At 40.6% G+C, this 24,773-nt stretch overlaps 1 protein-coding gene and 1 long non-coding RNA gene across 2 annotated transcripts; one reads left to right on the top strand and one right to left on the bottom strand.

Annotated features, from left to right (window-relative positions):
• Nucleotides 1-95: 95 nt before the first annotated feature.
• On the bottom strand, nt 96-16,420 carry large2 (LARGE xylosyl- and glucuronyltransferase 2). The gene is made up of 14 exons (XM_058629088.1): nt 16,286-16,420; nt 11,358-11,650; nt 10,880-10,962; nt 10,577-10,700; nt 8,688-8,859; nt 8,293-8,397; nt 7,999-8,111; nt 6,884-7,009; nt 5,753-5,908; nt 5,262-5,425; nt 4,572-4,850; nt 4,338-4,484; nt 3,596-3,791; nt 96-2,829 (listed from the first exon to the last, which is right to left on the bottom strand). Exons 1-14 carry the CDS (start codon nt 16,383-16,385, stop codon nt 2,632-2,634), a joined length of 2,256 nt encoding a protein of 751 aa, XP_058485071.1. The 5' UTR covers nt 16,386-16,420; the 3' UTR covers nt 96-2,631.
• On the top strand, nt 12,097-16,410 carry LOC131459361 (uncharacterized). Its single transcript, XR_009240241.1, has 3 exons — nt 12,097-12,285; nt 12,537-12,627; nt 16,293-16,410. It is a non-coding gene; the product is annotated as an uncharacterized LOC131459361 (long non-coding RNA).
• Nucleotides 16,421-24,773: the final 8,353 nt, after the last annotated feature.

Raw genomic sequence — 24,773 nt, forward strand, 5'->3', positions numbered from 1 at the left:
ATTAATAATCATTACATTATTAACTACTGGTTAATCCGTTTTTCATGACATAGAAAGTGCATTAGTTGGACTAGAAAAAGACACAAAAACAGAGATTGAAAAGGGCAAATTTATTTAAAGCACTTACATAGAAAAATATGAGGGATTTGAGTCACCAGTAATAAATAGAGTGCCTGACTGTCCCCAGGCCCTGTCAGTCCAACAGTACAATCAATATCCAGTTTCACAATACAGCAAAGGCACTAGCATTTACCACAATCAACAACAAGTCAATGGAGGTGGCGCGGATGGTAGCGGGGGGAGGTGGGCTCTCCAGGCCACAGATGCCATCTGCAGTCACGTATGTTATCACTCACCCTCCCGCCTTAAGTCTCAACTAACTAACCAAACCTAAATTGTTTCCTCTCTAGGTGCAGTTTCTCCAAATGCAGGCAGGGACTAAGAAATAAAGTGACACTGAGATGCAAAAAAAATCAAGAGAATTTACGAAAAACTAAATGCTGATTAATCACAAAGTGAATTTAAAGCTCTGCTGGTGGTCCTGAGAGGCTACAATGACCTGTCCCCAATTCCTCTTTTATCTGCCCCCATGTTGAAGCTAAAAAAAAGTCAAAAGGTAAGCCTGCCTGTCTTGTGGTGAGGACGACAACATGGTCAACCTCCGGGTTTTCAGGTACTGACACTCATCAGGGCACAAAGAGCTTGGTCATTAAAAGATCATGAATAAGATTCAAAATCATTAGAAATCATCTTCCACACTTGAACAGCCACATAGTCAGTCGCTCAGATTGTTGAATTAGGATGAAATGCTGGGCAGACAGAACACGTAAGAAAACAACCGAACTGGAACAATGAAAAACAAAGGTCCAACTGAAATGGAAATACACATTTTTCTTTAGTAGCTTTGTAAGTTAGGCATCTCTTGCCTAGAGCCAAATGGCGTTATCGTCTGATGACAAATCAACCTCAGGGGCAGCAGCCAATATTTTGGAGCTTCTGGTGGAGGCGACAGGCGTCTGAGGCCAAGACTCTTTCATTTTCCACCGTACACCGTTTACAGCGTGACGGGCAACATGAGGGGCAGGACTTTAAAATACATGTAAACATGTTAGTCCTACTGAAAGTGGAATAACACCCAGATTCACCCAAGCTAACACCCGGAAATAAGATAAGAAGCCGGTATATCAAAGAATAAGACAACAGTGACAAAAATATGGCGAAATTTAGGTTGGTTTGTTTTTTTTGGGGGGGGGAGACTGAGGAAGAGCCTAATTTTATGTTCTGTCAGCTTGCTAACAACTAGCTGCACGCTAAACCAGGAAACTACCCTTTAAAACAAGCTAAAGGGGTAATTTTAACCTCCTAGCGGATATAAATCGTTTTTTTGCTTGTAAACTGCGACAAGTGAACAGCATGGTTGGGCTACAACTGTAGCTCGAGTCATCTGTGTGTGAGAGATTGGAGAAATTCCTATGCTATATGCTAACATATTTTCACTAGAATTAAATTGTGTTTTTAAAGATTCTTTTTTTTAATGATGATACATGACATCTCAAAGTAACTCTAAAACCATTGGGAAACTCTGCCACCTCCATGTACATGTATTTAATGTTTATAAGATGCTATAAAACACTAAAATGATTGTAAAACTTAACTTCCACCAAGACTTGAAGTCCTGTGTACTCAAGTTGTGCAATTTCAGCTGGATTTAAAAAAAAAACAAAAAAAAAAAACAAGGGTGTTGTGGGTAATGTAGTTCAGTAGAAGACACATATAAACAGTGAGTCAGACAGTATGAGATGCTACATAAAAATGCCTCGTCACCATGTGGAGTTTCATTTAAAGCTGAATGCTTCATCGATAAGCAACTCACTGTCAGATGTTAGTGTTGGTCACGTGAGTTGGTCCCTATCATATATGTATAAACACATATGTACGCATATATATGTCTGTTAATGTTCTCATTGTCGAGACCTTTGCTTCTTTCAGGAGGATTAGAAAAAAAAGTCCAACTGTTGACATGCACATATATGATCAAGACGAAAGCAAAAATTATTCTGACAATAAACGAGGCGTGCACGCACACACACATACACACACAATGGATTTTCAGGAGTCAGAGAACAAAAGATAGAGAGGAAAAAAAAAGAATGATTCTCATGTAAAGTCGTAATCAAAATGTTTGCTGTTCATTGGTTTTAATTTACGCTAGAAAAAAGGGAAAGTCATGACATATGAAAAGCGATAAGGCTTAAATCTTTCTCCAGGTCAACAGGCTCACACTGTCATTCTCTCTTAGTTTTTTTTTTTGAGTTGAATGTCCATATGTCCCCATGGAAGGACAGGTTTATGTCTTCTGGAAAAAGCCCTGATTGTCAGAACAAATTGTAAGAATAAGGTTATTTTCCGGCTATAAAGCTTGTCCAGTCTGAACCCACACTCCACTCTTGTCCATCTGGTAAGTTCTACATTTAGAAAGTCTATCTTCCCCTTCGTCATGTCAAAGTTCTCATCTCTGCATCATTATGGCCTGCCACGCAGAGCTTTGTCAGTATGAGCCAGACCTCCTGTACTGCAGCTCATTGGTCCAGCGCTCAGGGAGGCGTCAATGGAAGCCTTACTCAGCAGCTTTTAAATGTTCCTCTGAGCGGTGAGGTACTTGAGAGCAGCCGAGCCGTACTTCCTAGACAGGTCTTGGTGAAACTCGTCCTTCAGGGTGTTCAGACAGTTGCGGTAGCTGGAGCTGGAGCGAAATTTGGAGATGTCAAAGCTGGGAGCGTGCGGCATGTGGATCATGAAAGCATTGGGGAGGACCATCAGATCAAACTCCTGAGAAGAGAAAACGAAGTAGATGAGATGAAGGAAAAAGGAAAACAATGAAACCTTAACATTAAATTAGTGTCTCCTCTTCTCTCATTCAGTTTTTGTCCTCAACCATCCATCCATTACCAATATCACACTTGCTATATGTTGGAGATTAACGCATGTATTCTTGATTCTTAAGTCGTTTAACTGATCTACAGTTCGGTATTGTTCGGTTTGATTCCTGTGTCGGACGTCGTGCTTATGCCTCTTCCATTGCCGACAAAAAAAAAGTGCCATTAACAAATTAAAAGGGCCATTAACAAATTCCAAGTACCATTAACAAATTAATAAAAGTGCCATTAACAAATTATCGTTAATGGAAAAACCAAAAAAATGCCAAAAGATAGGAAATTGCAGTTGTTTACAATAACTGTGAATAAAACAACAATGGCCCTTTACTTTGGTCGACGGTGTGTAAGTGCATACCAGTGCCATCTGCAGTTCATAGCAGATAATCCTTATTTTAAATTAAAGCCCTTCGAAAGAATAGTATCTGAATTTCAATATGCTCCATTTGTGTTAAATCTACAGTAATTCTATGATTTTAGATTTAAACATTCGTGAGTAGCAAATCCTGCAGTTACAAAGTTTGAATCATTTGACAGCCCTAGTATACACAAAATACAAAATGAAATGCAGTGACTGCAAGGACGAGTGAGAGAGTGGCTTAATGCCACCAGCTTATATTGTGCAGCCACACCACGTGAGGTGAATTTTCACACAGGCATACCTGTGCATCTAGCTCCATGATATGGGACACCTTGTTCCAGCCAAAGCCCACGAATCGCTGGTCATATTCCGGGCAGTCTCGTCTCACCACAACATATGGTTCAAAGTCCGACTCCCACTCCACCTTATAGGGGGTGGTGGCTGTTCGCCATTTGGCATAGTTGGTAGGAGCGTGACCCTTGGGCCACACATGATACCTGAGGTGACCAAGAGAAGAGAAAAGATTTAATGATGATCACATTATCTGTCACCCACTGAGAGTAAGGCCCTTAAAATTGGTCCCGAGAGATCTGGTCAAGTTCACACCTTGCATTGAAATGCTTCCTGGGTGTGACTGCACAGACGTGGCTGATGTCAATGTGAGTGTATAGTTTTATTAGTTACCTCTTAAATTGTCCTAAACTTATCATAACCAGTAGGCCAAAACCTGGTCCTAAAGAGACAGAATCTCATTAACTGGTTATGTTTAGGGTTACGATTTGAATTGTGGTTAGGCTAAGGAATAGAAGTCAATGCGAGTCTGTGTGTGAATATCTTGGTGCAAGGTAGAGTTGGGGGGAAGTGGGGGAATCAAAGCTCTACTCACACTGCTGTAACATTAAAACAATGACTACTGGAGTTAATATTGTGGCATTGCCTTCTAAATGTGATTTTTATGATTTTTGTGATCAAATCTGAGGGCACATTCAGGTAGGATGTTAATACCAGGTGTGAGTAAATGCTCTGTTTTCATATACTGGTACCTGAAGGTGTAGAGGGTCCCCATGTCCAGCATGGAGAGCAGCTCAGCTTTGGATTTGGGGAAGGAGAGACGGTAACGAAGTGTCTCGAAAGCCGGAACCACGAGAGCCTTTTTAGTGTGAGCCATATCAAGCTGCACCACAGACTTTCTGCATGGAGGGAACAGAGCGTGTGGGTACTGATACATTTCAGCAGTTTATTTTGCATGCCTCCACCTCTTAAACTGCTGTTCTTACCTGAGGTAATCATAGAGACCGTACATTGGCAGGAAATCCACATCAGTCAGGAACACATACGGCGTGTTGGCGTTTTTTAGGGCGATGTTCCTAACCAGGTTGACCGGGTAGAATTGTCCCTCCTTGTAGACAATGTGGTAGCCGATGTTCTTGCGGTTCTTGAGGACCTCGGACGCCTGAGCGTAGCGCAGGAACTGCTGAGCCTCAGCGTCAGACATGTAGAGCGCCAAGCTGATGGGGCCCTCCCAGTGCTTACAGATGGCCTCCAGCATCTGCAGCCTGCACAGAGAACATCACATGTGAAAAATGTGTGGTTTGCAAATTCCCAGAAAATAACTAAATTATCTCTGTTGATAAAAAATAAATGAGATTATTTTCTCAGCTGGCCTTCCCCAGGGCAAGCATGGACAACTGTAAAAAACGGTCGCTCTGTAACAGCGCTTCTTCTACCACCATGCAGTGTTCTTTATACTATTATAATCACTTCAACACCTTTGATGAACTAAATGTCCAGAGCAGCTTTTGTGGTAACACTGGTAATAGGTTTTATGTTATGTTAGTGTCATTTTATATCTAATGCAATTTCCAGCTTGGTAATAACAATGGTGATAATGTGGTCTGGACAACACTCAGGCAATGTGGACTAGTGCAGGTCTGAAAGCAGCTTATGTTATGTTCCGGTCCGGTTACCTGTCCATGGAGAGCTGTGCCACCAGTGTGATGTCAGTGTCATCCTCTGTAGGTGTGTACTGGTATTGCAGGAAGTAGAGGTGCACGCGGTGAATAGTGAGCCGCTCCCGACGGAAGTCGTAACACTGATCGTCCTCATCCAGCTCCTCCAGAGCCGTTTGCAGCTGAGGAGACAGAAAGTTCTCAGGAATGTCTATGTATTTTTTTTGTTAAAGCTTAAATTAAGAAGAATCTGTTGCTTGTGACTGAAAATGATTTGTTTCTTTTGCCAGACAGTAAATCACAGCACCACAGCCAATTTAACCATTTGCATGAATTTGGATTCTCATCTAAATTTAACAACCATTAAGAAAATTTCTACCAATATAGTTATCGCCCCCTTTCTGCAGCACTAGCACTAGCCTGCCAGTGGGCCTGTCCTCACACTCCAATCTCCAGAAGTAGCCTGGAAGTTGACTAAGCATACTGTGAAGTGCATGTGTGTGTCTTACCTGGATGCTCTTGGAGCCAGCCTGACTCGGGCAGCCAAACAGCTCCCGTCTCAGCAGGTTCCCATCATACTCTAAAAAGGTCAGGTAGAGGTTCCTGAAGAACTCGACGTGTTTGTTCTTCACGCGCAGCTTCTTCGGAGAGTTCCAGTGGATCACCTGCGAGCACAGCAACAGGTGGAGGCAACTGAGTGCATCTACTTTGGTTCCTTGCATAAACACAGACCTTGTTCAGAATTGTTCAGAATACTGCAGTTGGTGTTTTAACTGGAATGAAGAAGCGTAAACATGTAACTCCAGTCTTGGCTTCCCTTCACTTGCTCCCTGTCCGTTTCCACATTGATTTTAAGATTTTATTGCTGACTTTTAAAGTTTTAAATGGATTGGCTCCGTCTTATTAAGGAGATCTTTTGAAGAGCCACACCCCTGTGAGAGCATTGCGGTCAACCACCCAGTTTCTCTTAGATGTTCCGGGTTAAAACTTAGAGGGGATCAAGCTTTTTCTGTGGCTGCTCTAAATCTGTGGAACACTTTACCATTCCATATACACACTGCCCAGACTGTAGAGATATTTAAGTCACTGCTCAAACCTCTTCTCCTTGGCTTTTAACTCAAGTGGAGTATAATATCTATATATATATCTTCTCTTAACTCATAATTATTGTTGTTTTATTGGTTTTATATTGTCGTTATTTTATTATCTTATTACTGTGAAGCACTTGGGCCAAATAAACTTGACCATGACCTTGTCAGAACCAGTAGTCCCCATGGAGACCAAAACTTGGTCCTAATGAGGCAGGGCTAAGATTTGAAATGTGGCTGGGTGAAGATTAGGGTAAAGCAGTAACTGGTTATCTTTATGAATAAGAACTTACCGATGGAGTCAGCAGTGAGGCAACAATTCCTATGTTGATGTTGGCATGGGCTGTTTAACTTAAAGAGGTGTAGTTTGCATCTTTTGTTAAGTGATAAATTGTGGCAGCAATGTTTTAATCAGTCTTTCGCTACAGTGCAATTACCCATCGGTGTCTCAATGTAACAACTGTATAGGGTGTTAAGGTGTGTTGAGAACATAAGGAACCCTGACATACAGTCTCAGACAGCTGATGTTCTTTGAGTACGTGCCCCGCTTACCTTAAGGTCAGACACCTCAGTGTAGCACTGCTCAGAGCGAGTGTGATCCGACAGCTGGACGTTCCAGAAGCAGGGCAGCTGATGCACCAGCACCGGGTTCTGCTTGATAAAGGCGTTGAAGATGTCCTGTTCAAATAGACAAGATAGAGTTTTTTTTAAAAGTTAACACTTTTTGCTGTCATTTTCAAATGGTCAAATTTGGCCTGAAAGCAGCTTTGTTATTACAGATCTTCATCAGAGGCACAAACCAAAGGAGTTTCTTAATGTATGAATCACTGGCACATTAAGGCCTTATTTTGGTTCAAAACACAGCAGCTCGTCTCTTGACAGCATCAGAGGGGAGAACCGCATTCTGAGTCTCTTTGCATGTGTTCGCAGGTTCCAAGGCAACCTCAGCTTTGATTTTTTATAACATGTGCACTACATGACAAAGACAGACACCCCGCGTGTTGACTCCTTTGTGTCATTTAAAGCTCAATCAAGGTAAAAGCTTGTCAAAGGTTTTTTTGACTAACCGTAAAAAAAGAAAAAAAGCCTCCTGAAAGAAATGAAGTGAAAGGATGCTCAGAAAAGAATGAGTCTCGACTTTCCTGACTGTGTGAGATGAGGACGAGTGAGATTCAGAGCTGTCTGTTGCAGTGAGTGCAAAAAACAAAATCTGAATTTTGAATATTTAACAGCTTGTTTATGAGCTTCTGTTTTATTTAGTCACACATGTATATTCTTCCAAGCAAGGCATCAAAATGTAATAGGTTTATATGCAACAATGTATTTCACGAATAGAACTATATTGATTTAATCCTTATAAACAGGGGGAGGGAGCATGTTGCTTTCCATTTCTAGTTTGACCAATCACGTTTCAGCAGGCTTTGCTTGCCCTCAGGTCGGTTTCAGCAGCATTCATATGCGGATAGCAGTCAGTAATGTTTACCAGAAACCCCCATTTGTTTAAAAAAAGTGGCTATAGATGTCGTCTCTTTGCTGTATTCATGTATTTTTGTCACAGTTTTCTGTCCTTGTTAGTTAAGAATGGCTTTGACGGAGAATCAGAGAAAAGGAAACTTCTGTTCTATTGTATAAGTGTTTCGTCTCTGGTGGTGGGAGGTGGCCCTGACCTGATCTGCAAGCGACGTACTGAGCATGCTCATGAGCTCCCTTTCTGCCGTCAGCCGCCACATCTGCTCCCAACCGATTCGCCGCAGCCGCTCCAAGTAGAGGAGAATGACGCCTGCAGGAAAAGAGGAGGGAAACCTGAACAACAGAATGATCCCTGTGGAGTCCGATAGATTATAGATATTCAGCTTTATATGATGTGTTTGTCTATCTGTGATATATCACCACATTGGATGAGCTCAGTCTTTCCAAGCTTTTCAGTCAGTTTTTTGTGGGTTTTTTTGTTTTTCAGGTACCTGTGTTGAAGCCGCGTCCCAGTGCAGGCCAGGGTTTGTGGTTTTTCCACAAGTTCCCCAGATACCAGTCACTCTGGTTCTCCACCAGACCAATCACCTGCTTATCTGTGAACACAGTCAGACAAGAACAAAAGCATTATCGATCTAGACGAGTTTTAGTCTATTACAAAAGAAGAGCTAAGTAATCCAGGTTAAAAAAAAACTGTTTAATTGTTACATCATAAGTTACTTCACAAATCTGATTTTACACTATCTGGAGGCCACCATAGATTCTCATATACACTTGGATAGGAAGCATGAGGTAAAAGGTGTTAAGTGCACTAAATCTAAATCACTAAATCCTACGCAGTGGTCCTTTAACACCATGTAAGAACCGTAATTACAAAATGTCTTACCTGTAAATTTCCTAAAAATGCCCCAGAGCTCAGCGATGTCAGTGGCAAAGGTGATGTCCGTGTCTAGGACGATGACGTTGGACAGGTCGGAGGGCAAAGCTTTGGTTAACGTCAGCTTCATCAAGCCATAAATACCTGAGTAGTGTTTGTTGGGTATCCACGACACCTCAGACTGAAAGAAAACAGTCAAAAACATTTTGGTTTTTGCGGTTTCGACATTTATTTAAATCAAAGCACAAACTGTTAGAGCATTTATATAGTTGTTCATTAATTATGAGCAGTGTTCACACGGATTAACACAAAGAGATTTTCAGCCGATTCTGGCAAAGACACAAAGTGTTTTTTTTAGCCCCCTTCAAATTGCAAATAACGTATTTTAATTCATTCTCTTGATTCAGAGTAATTGGATCTGCGTAAGAGCATCATCTGCAAATATAATCGGCTTAAAGTCTGGGCAGATTTTCTATGGTTTGATGTGAGCTAATGGAAACGGGAGCGAGGGACTGCAGGTCGAAGGCATCTGACATTACAAAGGACTCATTGTTCAGCGCAAATACCGTGAGGGAGGGGAATGTGATGATGTGAAGGATGGAGATGCAGGTTGGACTCGCACACACACACACACTTGCATTCCCTGTCACAGTGAGGGCACATTTATCATTCATCAGATTTTCATGAAAAATAAAGAGTTTGATGTTTTTGTGCTGAAGTGTCAGTTGACTTTAGGAGAAACATGTTTCACCAGCTCATCACTCTCTATTACCTGCTGCTGTAGCTGTCACGAAGAAATGAACCTAGTCTCTGTCTCTGGAAAGTGAGGCCAATGTGGACATGACTGAGGCATGTATTGTAGTTAACTTCAAACATACATTGTTTCTGTTTACAGATGTGTTGGACGGCGCAACTGACACAAAGAATCAGGCCATGTCCAAAACATGACATCTTTGTCCTTAAAGTTTCCTGTAAACACAGTATTGTTTCAGGAAATGTCTCTATCCACACAAACTCCCCAAAACGGCCGACTCATAGCGCTGCAGTGACTATGCCAGGCCTGTAAGTGGTGCTGTGACACTACACCAAAAACCAGAGAAGAAGACGTTACAATGCATCCAGAGGTGTCAAACTCCCGGCCCGCAGGTCACACACGGCACCCCCAAGTTAGACTGAATGAATACGTGCCCTCTGCCTCCTCTTCCTTTGAACACAGCGTGGTTGGCCCAAGCACAGCTGCCAGACAGAATACCATACTACGCTATTATTTACTTAATTTAAGATTTATCATCGATATGTTTTTTTATTGTAAAGTATACATCTTTTCATAGCAAACCAGCACTTTTACTTAGAAAATGTTATCATGAATATCCTTATTGCAAAAGTGTGGGGGCTTTTTCCCACTTATTTCTCTAGACCGGCCCCTTCTTGAACAGATTAGATGCTCATTGGCCCCCGGATTGATTAAAATGCATAAAATTATAACAATGGCGACTACATTAAAATGCAAGGGTGGTATGTTGAGATTTTCCCACTTTGGAACACGTTTTCAAAAAGAGACGCCAATACCATTTTTTTTTTTAAAAAACGACACAGATTCACCTACACTGGTTTCAGTGTGGACAGCCCCTCAGTGATGTGTGATTTGGTCCTGATCCATCTTTGATGCTGCTCTGAGGTGAAGCTCCTCTCTTCAAAGAGATTTATAAATACTGTACATTCATCTTTACTTGTCTCTGTATCCTCACAACCTCACCACTGCAGATTTCCCTTTGTTGTTGTAAATGTCAGATGTGGCTTTGACTCTCTTTAAGAGGAATGACGTGGTGTGTTTAAGGAGAGGTACTGTATATGTATGTGTGTGTTCTTCTATGTTTTCATGACATTCCCTATTTTACCTTGAGTTCATCTGCATCGTAGAAGCTGACTTGCACGGACGGGACCATCCAGGACTGGAACAGAGAACTCAGGATACGATTGGCTACTGTGTCGGTGATGAAATGGAAGTGAAGTGGATTTCTCCTGCAAAAGTGCACACAGAATACTTGTGATCAGGTTACTCAGGAAACATGTTAAGGCTTAAAACGTATAACCAGAATATAAACCTACATAACAAGGACAAAACCAAGAAGTAACATATACATAACCAGAAACATAATAAAGACACACCAGGGAAAAAACTAGGACATCACCTGACTCACCTGTGAAAGAGGATGGATTTGACCAGTGTGACCACGTCTCTGCTGGCGTTGTGACCAGCACAAACGCACGCCACGTGTATCAGCTGCAGGGACAGAGACAAAAAATGATGTGAGGGTTTTTTTTACCAAGCGGTACTTCACATGTCTATGATTTGCTGTTTTAATATTGATACTGAAACCTGTGAAAGAGCGAGTGAGCGAGCATGTACCTTAAGGTTTCACTGCAGCTTCTCTCAGTGATTTGAAATGCGCTGAGGTGACAGTGCTTTTACTACAAACACACCTTGTGCACTTTACTATAGCACATAACAGAGTACCATAAACAAAAATCTCTTCTGCTATAGAACTGAGGGAGCGTTTATTATTATTATTATGGTTTTTATTATTATTAGGTTATATGGATTGTTATGCTTGAATGACCATGTGCTTCATTGCATCACAGGATGTTATTAATCTGTGATGTGTTTTCGGTTCTGACCTCACACTTCTGGACGGTTGGCAATCTGGGACACTCTGTGCGATTGGTCTTCTCTTCTGCTGTGTTGTCCCCGTCCTCAGGACCCGTGTCTGCAGACGCTCCCCACTGCTGGTTGCCATAGTTGCCTTCGGGCTGCTGGGCGGCGGCGATGCCCTGTGACTGGCTGAGCTGCAGCCGGATCTGCCGGTTCTCCTCTTCCACTTCTCGGACTCGGGACTCCAGAACGGCACGCTCTAGGACCTGAGCTGCCGGGGTGTCGGCGACGCAGGGAGCGAGGAGGAGGGAGCGACCATCTGAGGAGGGAGGGAGGGAGTGAGTGAGTGAGTGAGTGAGTTTAATGACTTCTTCTATCTCTCTCTTCTCTTTCCGTTGCTCTGTCTCCCACTTTAATGTTACTCTCCTGTTACAGCTTCTTCTCTTGAAGAGCCCTGTCCTTTCCTTCCTCTTTTTCCGACCCCTGTTGAAGGCTAGGATCTGGAGATATTTTCAACCAATGTAGCCCAGTCTAAAATAACACTAGGTTGTAAATAAGGTGATCTGTTAAATGAATAAGTTATTTTCATTAAAAAAAAATGGTTAATTTGATTGTTATTCGTATATTTGTGATATACAGTCTGTGTTGTCTGTTTAAAATAAGAAGCTTAAGACAGTGATTAACAATGTAAATAATATAATAATGTTGTCTGATTTGTTTGATTTTAGTGTGCAGGCAACTGTCAATTATCCCTGTAAAGCTTGTCAATTGGTTGCCTGTCGTTCAATCGTGAGATACGGGGGTGGGACATTGAGTAGTCAGGTTAGTTAGACCGACACAGAGAAACTAAGAGATGACACAGGTGGTTTTGCTGTAATGTCAGATTATTGTCCTCCTGCCGGGATAAATGCAGAGTTTATCAAATATATATGGACGTACAAAAGCACACAGAAGGTAAATGTTATGTTGTGGTAATCACGGACTGTGTTACTGCTAATAATATGAATGCTAAACGTGATTAGCGATTAGCTCGCACTAGCTTGCTGACGGTTGTTTACACATGTTAAGCTGGTTGTAGTAGCCTTACGTTACTTGTGCTCAATGTTTGTTACTGTCGTTTGCTATGTGAACCCGGAATGAGGTCATGGAAGCGCGTAGAGACTCGATATGACTAGTTACGACATGTATGTATTTATGTTCGCCAGAGGACGGGACGGAATACACTTCTTGGACCTTGTCGAAGCTGTATCGGCTGTGAGTGAGAAGCCACGCGGGTCATGGCCATGGTCACTGGATGTGAGTACAAAACCAATTGCATGTGCATTTATCATTTTACATATATCTATATAACAATATCATTTAATTCCTTTTATTTTGCTTGTCTAAGTGAAGCGGAGCATTGAATCGGGCCTGCACCATTTTATTTCAAAAAACTGTTTTGAGTTGAAGTACAGTGTGAACATTGTCATTTATTTGGATATTGAACTGTTTGTTTATTTAAAGGTACTGTGAATGTTACTGAAAGATCTGTGAATATTCTGAAACAGTTTTAAGTGGATTTATGCCTTCAACAAGTGATCATTTTAGTTTAATGTATCATGCTCATCTTTTTAAGTTAATACACTGATTTATTTTTAAAGTACTGCGTGTGTGACTGATAATTAGAATTCATTATAAATACTGATTGGGTTTAAAATAACATTTACATTATTCCAGGGTTAAAATATATTGAGTGAACCAAAGAAAGGGACCAGCCCACATTAAAACAATTACATTCATATTCATTCTTAGTAGGATTCATAATATTTTAGTTCCTGTCAGGCACCAAACAATTAATTTACTTTTTATTAAAGTTATTATTTGATCCAAGTTGATACGGCATAGTATTTTTTATCTACACCAGATAAGATAAAAAAGTATAAAATATATTTGAAAGTATATATATATATATATATATATATATATAATATTAGTAAAACAGATGAATGTGAACAGTAAATTTAGTAGAACATTTAAAAATATTCAAGATACAAATACTTGAGTTAGGTATATAGTGTTGTATGAATTGTTTTTATATTCTCAGTTGGTGCAGTCAAATTAAAAATGGTTTTATTCTTGTGGTATAACAGTGAAGGGAGGACACATGAGCACAGACTCTACAGTCTGGTTATTTCTGAAGTTGCAAGCAGGGACATTCTTCATCACTCATACTGTAAGAGCTGAAAGTGATCAGAACACTGTTCGCTGTGAGCACTTAGCTGTCAATCACATTTGAGACATCCTTGGATAAGTGGTGTTCGCCTGCACAGCTAAACTCAACATGTAGTGAAATATTATCCGCATAACAAAAAAAAAACATCTTAGTATCTGCGTCTGACCTCGACCAACGCATTTTTTGGGGTTGGAATAAGTTTCCCCACCAGAAACACACTGGACTCCTCTGGGCTCCTGTCATTAGGATCAGGAAAAGAAAACCCACACCTCAGGTTTGGACACAGTCATAAATAATTTGCCGGATGTCTGAGGATCGTGTTCTGCGTCAAAGTTTTATGACCCATCAGTCTACCTCACAGGCTGCCAAATGTAGCATCAAAACAGGTTTGTAGGTTATAAATCACAGTCATGTCAGCCTGCTGACATGTGGGATCATATACGGTACACCACCCATCAAATTCCAGTACTGTGTTTTAAATGTGTACATTACAAAAAACTGATTGGGATGAAACATTGGCATGTCTTTATCTTATTGGCTGTCATCAGCAAATAATATGACATTCAACAATAAAGATAATGATGTTTATTACCTCTGTGTGATACTTGGTTAGGAGACATTTAAAGTGTTGATTTTAGGGCTACAACTAACAAATATTCGGTTAATATCAATTATGTTCTCGTTTAATCGAGTAATTGGTCCAGAAAATGTCAGAAAACCTGGAAATGATGATGTCCTCAGTTGTTTTGAATTGTCCACAAACCAAAATTATTCAGTTTTAAGGATTTCTTTGTTGAATGGAGCAAAGAAACCAGAAGATATTCACATTTAAGAAGCCGAAACATTTGAGAAACTGGTTTTAATTATTTAAAAAACACTCAAACTTAATAACAGATGATCAAAAATGGTTGACGATTCATTTAGTAATCGATTAATTATTGAGTAAATGTTTCAGCCCTAGTTGATTTTGTAACAAAGATTTCTTTATGTTCCAAAAAGAGCATCAACAGTAACAGTAAACCAGAGACGGAGAGACTGCCTCGTGTCATCTGTCATGTATGAAGCATCTGTCCCTGCCCATCTGGAGGGACATTTTAGAAGGACAGAGAGCCTCTGTTACACTAAGTTAGTATTTAACCACACGGAGATGAGACTCAACTATCAACTGTTTTTCTTACAGAGATCCTGCCAAAGCCAAATTAAACTGAATCTATTCCAAAAGTAACTGAGTTCTTTCTTGGGCTGCTTTCCAAACATGGATCATTTTAGTCCAGTTCTCAGATCTTTATGGTCTATACAGTGCAGCAGTGGTGGTTGGCTTATGCTTGAGCTCATAGTTTTTCACTGTAAAATGCGACCAACAGTGTGAGTCAAGGGACACACACTTATTTTGAAAAATTACCAGGTAGTTCAGCTTCCTTTCTAACTTTCCTCTCCTTCACCCAGTCACTCGCACTCTGATACAATTTCAAGGACATTGGACAAATCTCCACACTGTTTGGCTCATTTTAAGTACAACACTTTGAATTCCCCTGCTGTTAAAATGTATTATACAAATAATCTTGCTTTTGCTTATTCCAAAAACAAAATTTCATGGAAAATCAGTTCTGAAAGCATCGGAGAAGGTTCCAGATCAGCCACTAATAGAGGTTCTGCTGAACTTGACTTTCAATATTTGATGACGTGAAACCACTGGATGCTCAGGACTTTGCAAAGATGTATAATTATGTCTGGTTCAAGTGGTTCTGCATATGTTTTATTTTTTTTGCTGAGATTTCAATCCTGACATTAGAACAGTAGGTCATTAGATCTTTTCCAATGATGAAGTATAAAGTTCCATCTTGAAGTGAAGTAAGGTTGGATGATGGGCGAATATATTGGCTTTTTGGCAATTTTTTTAGGCCAATATTTGTCATTTTATTTTGATGATGTAATCCCTGTTAAGGGCTGCAATTGGAGGCAAAGATGTGTCATTTAGTCTCTGAGAGATAAAGTCCAGTGTATCACAGAATTCACTATGCATTAGGACAAATGCTTTGAAAAGAGGTGACACATCAGACACAGAGGCAAATGGAGTCTGTGTAAAAACAACATTGTTTGGTCAGAAACAAATATGTTAATTTGGATGCTGTGTTTTGGATAAAAAAGAAGAAAAAGTCAGTGGTTGATGACATCCAATTATCGTATAATTTCTCAAATCATGAGAGGTGTTTGTGGATTTGTAAGGACCAAAAATCATATATAGAGTGAGGACATTTTGGCTGGTCCTCATGTCTTTAAAGGGCTTTTTGGGGGTTAAGACCTGGTTTTGGGGTTAGGGTAAGGCTAAGGGGCTAGGGAATGCATTATATCTATGAGTGTCCTCATTATGGATGAAGCGCAAACGTGTGTGTGTGTGTGTGTGTGTGTGTGTGTAAAAGCAGCTCAGAGACCCTCGGTTGTTGACAGCCGAGGCCTCAATGAAAGGATGAAGAATTATACAAAGAGGAAAATTGTCTCCACTTGTATATAAAAAAAAAAAATATGAATATACTCGTAGGATTACGTGGATGTGGAGCTGAGTCGCATACAAACTGATAATTGATGTTTTCTGTTCTCTCTGGTCAGATTCCTGTGACTCTATTCAACCCAAACCACAACTCCAGTCTTTTATTATCAATCAGTTTCTGACTCTGACTCTGCACAGCAAGAATTCGCTCGACTGTCGAATGTTTCTTAGTGGGACGCTCTGCTTGTACTCACTCTCCAGGTTTCCAGCGAGCAGGTAGAGCCAGGTGAGCAGGCCGACCGCTGTGAGTGACACCACCAGCAGCTTCAGGCGTCCACGGCACAGCAGGTTCATGGTGGGACGGCAGCGCTGCGGGCTCTGGGGGGCTGTGGGGGTGGGGTGAGGGAGGGGAGAGGAGCGGAAAGGGGGGAGAGGGGGAAGGGTGGTTCAGGTCGGGCTCAGTCCCTCGTCTGGTCCCTGCAGCATCTTTTTATCTGAAGAAAGAGAGGAGCAGACTTCAGAATCCCACTCAAAATGTATTGGACATAAGCCCCACCCCCTCCATGTTAGTAGGACATGGACCAAAGTAAAGTAGAATTAAAGCCCAGTGGTTGTTTGCCTCCGCTGACTGATGTGGTTTTTATTTCACTCATGTTCACATCAAGAAAGAGGGAAGTGTTTAATCTATAAAGCATACGAAATCCAAATATACATCAAACTGAATGGTATAATATGTAACACTCTATATCACAAGACATCAGGAAACATATTGCCTATGTAAATATACAGTAGAGTACTGATGTCTTGAGCAGAGCGTGATGTTATTGGACGTCTGTTTTGGTTTAGCCGGTCCAGCAGCTGCATTAGATTATCTCTGAAAAGGCCTGTCCCTGTACATAAATATCCTGCTTTCAACTGTGTTTGTGTACTGCGCTCTCATAGGATGAACACATTTTAATTATTATTCCCCCTGTCATATTTATGACCTGTAACGCATACACAGTTCACCATGTGTATGTCATGATTACGAGTTCACCGGCTGGTTCCAAGTGAGCACATGAATGGACACAGCAAGGAAAGCGCTGCTTGGTTGTAAGCTAAGAGTTTGTTTAAAGTGTCCAGCTCAAGGTGAACCTCCAGAAGTTAATGTTTTGGTTTTAAAAGGATTCAGATAAGGAGGGAGATAAGAGCAGGGTTAATTCTGGTCTGGCATTTCTGTGATGGGGAGGTCTGTGAGCTGTGAAAGGGCTCCAAGGTAGTAAGAGAACTGAGGTTTTATGATTACTTTTGAAGGACACACTGTGCTGGAAAACAGCAGACAAAACAACTTAAACATCAGCGCAACCTCCAGCTCATTCATGTGACATAAATAAATACTATATTTTAGAGACATATGTGAATGAAAATATTTTCTTTCTGTTGAAGGTCATTGAGTGAGTTTGTGATTCTGTTTCGTCAGTGCTTAGAAGGGGAAAAAAAGGCTTATTTTATCAAATTGGGACCACACGTCTCTGCTCTTGAAGTGCTATGCCTTTGACGTTGTAAGTCAGTGAGCCTTGGAACTGAATCTGACTTAAACCCAACAGGCGTCTTCTCTTTACTTTGTCCAACCCGGCCAGCAAGATTGTTCTGGTGGGTCGCTGTCATCAGCATTCAATCTGCAATCAATTCACAGTCATCAGCTGCTGTGTGGCAACTCTTAAAAATGTGATTACAGAGCATATACAGGTGTGGTAGCTATTCTTTTTCACACCTAATAGTCCGCCAGACTCTGTATGATTGGGGACTCGGTTCAATTGGGGGTTGCAACACTCAGCTGGTCAGTTTGCTTTCGCACTTTAGTGAAACGAACCGAACGTGTTCCCCTCCTCGCCTGAGGCGGCGCTGCATCAAGAATTACTGAAGGAGAAGTCAAGACAAACAGTGAACAAGAAAACTCACTCATCTGTTGGTTAATGCGGGACATCATCACTTTAAGCAAACCGAGACCTGCGTTATTAGGCGGACCAGACTTTTTTGGTTTGGTTTGGTTTGCACATTCACACCTCGCCAAATGAACCGCACATTCCAAGCAAACCAACTAGGGTTCGATCAAAAGAGGCTGGTGTGAATGCACCCTCACAGATCGGACATTAAGATAGGGTGAAAGTGTTAAATGGAAACCCAAAGATAATACACTGGTCCACTCAAAAGATGGTAAAAGAGGAAGAGAATTGGCAGAATTCATGGACAGCACTATTGCGATAGGAAAGGTTCAGCTGACTATATGTAAAAACACAGTTATGGGTCCATTGTAACTAATTGTAAAAATAATTGACTGTTCTGAAGTGGAGTCATGGTTTCCAGGTTTTTATCAGAGATCTTTGTCAAAATCAGGAACTTTCTAGTTAACAAAAAACAGACACAGGTAATTATTGAAACCATGACGACTGTCTGCTCCGAGAACAGAAGCCCACAAACAAAAATCTGCCCTGCTTCTGATTTTTTTTTCTCAAGTACCTCAAGATGATTTATGAGTTAATTTGTGAGGCTGATGTATGTGCTGTGGGGTTATCATTAACAGCAATGAAAGGTGCTGAGAGAGGAAGAAAAGAGGGGACAAAGAGGAGAGTGAACCAAGGGAGGATGGAGATAAGTGACGGGAAGAGGAGAAGGCACCGACATTGAAGTATGTGGAAGGGAGAGGAGGACTTAAAGGAAGGGATAAAAGAGGGGAAAAGAAAGGAGACTCAAATGGTGAATTAATGACAAGATGGTGGAAGAGAAGAAAGGACAACAAAGGTAGATTTAAGTACTGCGGAGGAGAAAAGAAAAGAGAATAGTGAGTAAATAAGGTTGAGGTTGAGTTGTGAGAGGTGGAGGTGTGTCGGTCTTTCAGCCTCTAACGCTCATAAAAGAGGAGAAACAGTGAGGGAATAAAAGTGAGGGACAGTGCCACTAAAAAAGGACTTTAATAGGCAGCTTCTGTTGATTCGGCACAAAGCGCTTACACTTCTGGGCTCTAATCGCCGCCGTAAAAACAAAGGGCTCAGCTGGTGATGCGAAGTGTAGGAGGACTGCAGCGGTTTGCAGCCTCTCAATTGTTTAATCAGAGCCTGTAACAGCACTGCCGGGATGACAGTGGCGGCGTGGGCTGACGCGGGGTCATGACATATAACTCAGCGAGTAACGGCTGTAAATTAAAGGATAACAGAGTGACAGCAGAGAGTGAACACTCGGCACACTAAGTGTTGCGCTCATGGGACTCTGGGTTCATGTGACAACTTTTTTTGTGTGTATAAACCATTACACCTGGATTGAGTTTGAAAAAGCAAGGCGATCGTCTTATTTATTTTCTAGCTTAGAGCATTAACACCCAACCTGAGCCCGAAGGAACCAAGAAACAGGTCAAGCCACATTCAGACAAATTTGAGTTGCGTCAGATTCATAAGGCCTAGTCCAGGGATCTGCAACTTGCACCCTGTCCCCTCTCCATCCAAATAAAACTAATCTGGAGCAGCAAAACCAATATGATCCTTAGAGTTAAGATAATATCACACAGGTTTTTTTATACAGACACAGTTTGTCGTATTAAGAACTAGAAAAAAAGGAACTGTTCACATTTCATCGCAACCTTTAACCAAAAACTACTTCAAAATAAAACACAGAATTATGTACAGTAGACCTAATCCTGCCATTGTGGAAGTTAATGGAATTAAAAGTAAAATATTTGGGATTTATGTAGTTGAGAATACCAGTAAATATGTGGATCCAAAGATGGACAGGACAAGTTTTGTTGAGTTTGGGTTGGTTTTCAACATAACTTGACGTAGACATTTGGATTTGATGACACAAAATACACTTTTATTTATCAGCTTGATTTCTAATTGAGAGGTGTTCACTTTGAGAGAAGAAAAGAGACCCCTGGCCTAGTCTGAGGAAAATTAGGGCAAATTGAAACTTGACATTAAGAGCGTCAGGAGACACGTGAGGTTACGAGAAACGGTGACACTGCTGTTCTGTTCTTGTTTGCTCTTTGCTTATAAAGCATGCTGGTGAATGTCTGCCAGACCGATGAACGACAGAAAACACATATTTTGAAATTTTGAAATCAATTCTCACTGACACCGTTTTAAGTGATGTGATTCTTTGAATGTTCCCACTTCCATGTGTATTTTGCTGCATACGTTTTCCCACCGGCTCTCTACAAAGAGATCAGCCTCCCCTAACTCTGATAATTTTACCCAATCCACAGTGAGTGTCATAGAGGCAAACAAACCAAAGTGTGAATGGGATGATGCTGCGTTCATGAGTACTCCCTCTTGGTTTTGATTTAAAAAATGGGACGCGCCATCTAACTGGCAAATCCTAGTCGCTAGTCTGAGCGGTCACATTCACAATTTGTAAACTGAATAGTTCAGCCTGGCATCCATTGCAGTTATTTGACCAGGGAGTGAATGCTGATGGTATCTATTGACACTGCAGACAAAAGCCAGATTCTATGGGGTTTTTCTGAAGTGAAAAGGGGGGACTTTAATTTCATTTTATCACCATTGGCCCAAGATAAAAGGTGACAGGATCGCAATAATCAGTAGTCTTTATCCTTGGGAGACCGAGAATGTCTGCAATAAACGTCCTAGCAATTCATCCAATAGTTGCTGAGATATTTCATCCACACAATAAATCTGTTAACCTTGTTGCTGTTACAATCACTGCAGGTTGGTGAGAAGCAAATTCCAGCACTGAATGCTTCGTTTAAATTATTTTTGCTCTGCAAAAACAGACTCAATATGATACATTTGGAGGTCAATAGGAGGTGGAATTTTTTTTTTTTCTTTTTTTCTTTTAAATCTCTCATTGTTAAAATGTTGAAGTAATCTTTTAGTATGATGAATACTTTAACTGGAGGAGGATTCATGCTGCAGCATAAGGGGCAGAAGGGAATAGCAAAGGTGGAAGAGGCTTTGTGGATAAATGTAAAGTTTGTGACGCCAAGAAAAGAAAATATCATTCATCACTGCTAGTGAAAAGACAAAACTCAGCTGTGCTGACATTTCCTTGTCTCCTCTTCTAGTGCAACACGGTCCAACAAGTGTTAGTTAATGCTGGGCCTATAACATTGTCTCCTAAATGTAGGATTATTAATATTACATATTTTGATGTCATGGCGGAGATTGGTAACAAGAAAAACAGCAAGTATCAGTTGCAGTAGCATTGTTTGGGACAGGCCTAATGTCTTATAAGTGCTTTCAAAATTCAATTCAATTTCTTTTGCCAAATTATCCAAAATAAAGGCTGAAAATAGAGGTGAAATCCAACGCCCACGTTGCGCCTCCAGTTACCGGTTCCCTCAGTGAATCGTGAACATGCAGTATGATAATGCAATTAAGAGTTGAAAGCGGTGTTTTAGTCCGGCGGCCATTTTGCTGTTCAAACTGAAGGGCTTTTTAGCACCTAGATAATCATAGAGGGAATAGTCCTGATGAAGGGAATAATCAGCAGGCGCTTCCTGCATTAGAGGACAGAGATAAGAGTGAAGATGGGTAATCAACTCCACTCTGTCTATTGAACTCACGCACGCACGCACACACACACACACTTTACCTATTAACCATTTACCTGTGATTTCCTGAGAGAGGATAGATTAGGACACAGACACAGTTTCGCTAAGGACAAATCTCTCTGCAGTGTACTGCTCCGTCACCGTTTTAACGCCATCCATGTGTCATTTTCTATGAAACGGCTGATTTCCTGAGGACAGCTAAAATTAATGTCAAATAATATGACAAATATGACTTATTATTGTAGTAAAAGGCTGGTGAAGGCTTCATTTACAACACAGGAATTGTGGGTATTATTTAAAACGTTTTTCATCCGTTACAATGTCTCATAACAACTCATAACAGTCAGACTCATCTGATCTGACATTTGCTGTTCTTGTATGTAGAGCTGCAACTAACGATTATTTTCATAACCGATTAATCTGTCGATTATTTTCTCAATTAATCATTTGGTCTATAAAATATCAGAAAACCTTAAAAAAAATGTTGATCAGTGTTCATCAAACCTGGAAATAATGATGTTCTCAAATGTCTTGTTTTGGCCACAAACCAAAATGATTAAAATTTAATGATTTTTGTTTTATCCAGAGCAAAGAAATTAAGAAAATATTCACATTTAAGAAGCTTAAACAATCGGAAATCTTGTTTTAATTTTGAAAAAAGCTTCAAATCGATTAACAAAATAGTTGTTTAATAATTTAATCGATTAATTGTTTCTGCTCTACTTGTATGTTGATTAGCAAATGTAAGAATATTAATGGCAAAATGAGAGCATTTATTATAAATAAATCACGGCCCCATCTAAAGTTAAATAGACCATAAAGCATGGGATGCTTCAGGACACAGGTGCCAAACTCAAGGCCCGCAGGCCACATTCGGCCCACCATGCAATTGTGTTCGGCCCACAAGATATTTCTTTCCTGCTGATTAGTACCCACTGATTAGTACCACACTTGTCAAGTTACCTTGCCAGTAAAATAAACAAACAAATTAAATGTGGACTTTGAAAGCACGGAGCCAGTCATTTGTATTTGGCTCCCTCTCTTTTAGCTTTATACATCTAGTAAAAAAATATTGAATACAGCCAATTATTAAGAAGCGAAGATACATGTGATTACAGGTCCAGTATGTGCTGTTCTACTGAAATACAGCAGAGGAAATCAGGCAAGACGGACAGAAATGTTGTTATTGTTAATGAATTTGACACCCCTGCTTTAGGACTACGATGTATACAGTAATCTACCTCCCCCTCGTTTGTGCTCTTCCTCTCTGCAAATCAATTACTATAACAACCATATATTATATAGCTACTAATTACTGCTAACGTTATTATTATCCTCATCGATCCTTCATTTATGGCTGGTTTTTGTTCTCAGGGTCACTTGAAAAGCAAGTTGGAACTAATCCCAGATGGCATTGTGGCAACCCTAACCCTACGAGATGCTGATAATTGTTATTACTGTCGTTGATTCTTGACAAACACCTGTTACACCACTGTTCCTGGTCTCTGAGTCTGGTTCTGTTAGCGATTTCTTCCTGTTTTTCTCTTGCTCTATTGTTGCCAAGTGCTTGCTCATTGTGTTCCTGTTGGGTTTCGCTACAGTAATTGTAGAAGGTCTTGACCTTACCGTGTAAAGTGCCTTGAGATGATGTTTGTTATGAATGGGGCTTTTATTGTGAAATAATTGCAGGAGCATCGGAGGCACAGCTTCATACAAAAGAGTCATAGCGTTTAGTTGAGTACAAATGAGGATTAAAACATTTGTTTTTCATTTTTATATGACCAATGCACTTTAAATTGACACATTTTGATTTAAAAGTCAGTTGTGGAAGATATGTATTTTTAAATATACAGTATTTTGGACTTTACCACTAAACTGAATACATTGTTGACGTTACAATGTTCCGGACCATGGCTTGAGGGAATTTTCCTTACCCGGACGTCTTGACCACCCCCTGTTGTAAATGATTAACAGCCACTGACCTTCACATTTACTGGCCCGACAGTGACTTTACAAATGACACAAAGACAACTAGAGTCCACCAGCAGCGGACAAGAAACAATCACCTCATTTTAATCAGGATTACCAGTGTTTGAAAAACCTGTGTGTACGAGTTGCCGTAGCCTAAGTCTCGTCTCCCCCTCGGAGCCTTTCTGAAGGATTAATCTGAGAGAGTTTTTCCTAATCTGACATATTTTTTTATCCCACAGATTCACTGGTCAAATATTCCACACTCGCCACTGTCACTGTGTCCACCTCCTCCTCCTCCTCCTCACTCCTTTTGTGTTTTAGCTCCTGTTGCAAATGTCAAAGGGACTTTCTTCTGTTTGGATTTTAATTCTGATTCCTTTGGGTCTCACAGGAGTGTGCTCGGCTTAATCTGCTCCTCTGTCAGCATGAGGGCCTGCTCTGCGAGGTTGAGTGTGTTTCCCTGTGATTTATCAGAGTGGGGTGGGATTAGTGGCTTTGTGACCGGGGATGACCTTTTCATTTCATTTTCCTGCAGGCTCACAGCTATGTATAGATATATATATAATTAAAAATAATGTAATCACTTTTGTGTGTGTAGGTGGGGAGTGGGGAATATATACAAGGAGACAAACTGTACTGTGAGGTATAAAATCTATATATATAAAACTTTTATGTGGGAGAGTGAGTAGTTTACAGTCTGAAAAGGTTGTCAAACAGCGAGATAAAGTAACAAACATATTCTTAATGTATCAGCATATAGAGCAGGTGTATATTGTAGTGGGTAAACCTTTTGTTTAGTGGGTTAACCACAGTTTACCAACTTTAACACTTCACTTTCACCTCATAGTTGCACCAACAAACAGAATTCATGCTTTTACTACCCACAGTTGCTGTTTTTCATTAGTGGTAGTTTCTGAAATTAGGTAAACAACTGCAGACGACAATAAAGTGGTTATGAGATACAGGATTTCACAGGATTTCAATCTGTGTGCGTGTGTAGAGGGAAACCACTGGTGTTAAATCCTATAACTTCAAAGACATCACAACATACACCTCGACTTGAGTCCACTGTAGAAGGCACATGTAAAGATGCCTTGTTAAACAATCTCAAAGCAAACAAATAAAAGCCCGCAGCAGCATGAGCGATGGAAACAAACCTTCAGGGAATCAACAGATATAAACCTGATGAGAGCAGAAGCACAAAGTCAAACGGAGGTGGATTTAATCTG

This window comes from Solea solea, chromosome 5 (assembly GCF_958295425.1).
Source record: "Solea solea chromosome 5, fSolSol10.1, whole genome shotgun sequence".
NCBI classification, from domain to species: Eukaryota; Metazoa; Chordata; class Actinopteri; order Pleuronectiformes; family Soleidae; genus Solea; species Solea solea.

Coding starts and splice junctions, on each gene's coding strand:
- large2 (XM_058629088.1), bottom strand. CDS start 16,385: ATGAACCTGCTGTGCCGTGGACGCCTGAAGCTGCTGGTGGTGTCACTC. Junction 4,485..4,571: donor GGTCTCTATGATTACCTCAG/GTAAGAACAGCA, acceptor CCCTCCATGCAG/AAAGTCTGTGGTGCAGCTTG. Junction 3,792..4,337: donor GGGACCCTCTACACCTTCAG/GTACCAGTATAT, acceptor TGGTCACCTCAG/GTATCATGTGTGGCCCAAGG.